At 66.3% G+C, this 202-nt stretch overlaps 1 protein-coding gene across 1 annotated transcript in view; it reads left to right on the top strand.

The window, feature by feature from the left end:
• The window catches only part of LOC104491116 (proprotein convertase subtilisin/kexin type 4-like), a gene marked incomplete at its 3' end in the record, with an annotated part of 3,055 nt that overhangs the window by 2,241 nt on the left and 612 nt on the right, over window positions 1–202 (top strand). Inside the window, 1 exon segment of the mRNA XM_010133483.1 lies at window positions 1–145. This exon segment is cut by the window's left edge and continues 15 nt beyond it. Coding sequence (XP_010131785.1) covers window positions 1–145 — 145 coding nt within the window.

The following is a 202-nucleotide window of genomic DNA, read 5'->3' as shown; positions in this document are numbered from 1 at the left end:
GGATGTGGTGGAGGCTCAGGCGCTCAGCCTGCGTCCCCAGCATGTCCACATCTACAGCGCCAGCTGGGGTCCCCAGGACGACGGCAGGATGGTGGACAGGCCGAGTGTGCTGGTGGCCATGGCCCTCTACAGGGGGGTCACCAAAGTAAGCCAGGCACTGGCCTCAGGGACCACGCCAGAGCCAGAACTCCTCCCTCACCCC

The sequence above is a fragment of the Buceros rhinoceros genome, unplaced genomic scaffold (assembly GCF_000710305.1).
Source record: "Buceros rhinoceros silvestris isolate BGI_N320 unplaced genomic scaffold, ASM71030v1 scaffold32103, whole genome shotgun sequence".
NCBI lineage: Eukaryota > Metazoa > Chordata > Aves > Bucerotiformes > Bucerotidae > Buceros > Buceros rhinoceros.
This window is presented reverse-complemented; position numbering and strand designations above follow the sequence as displayed.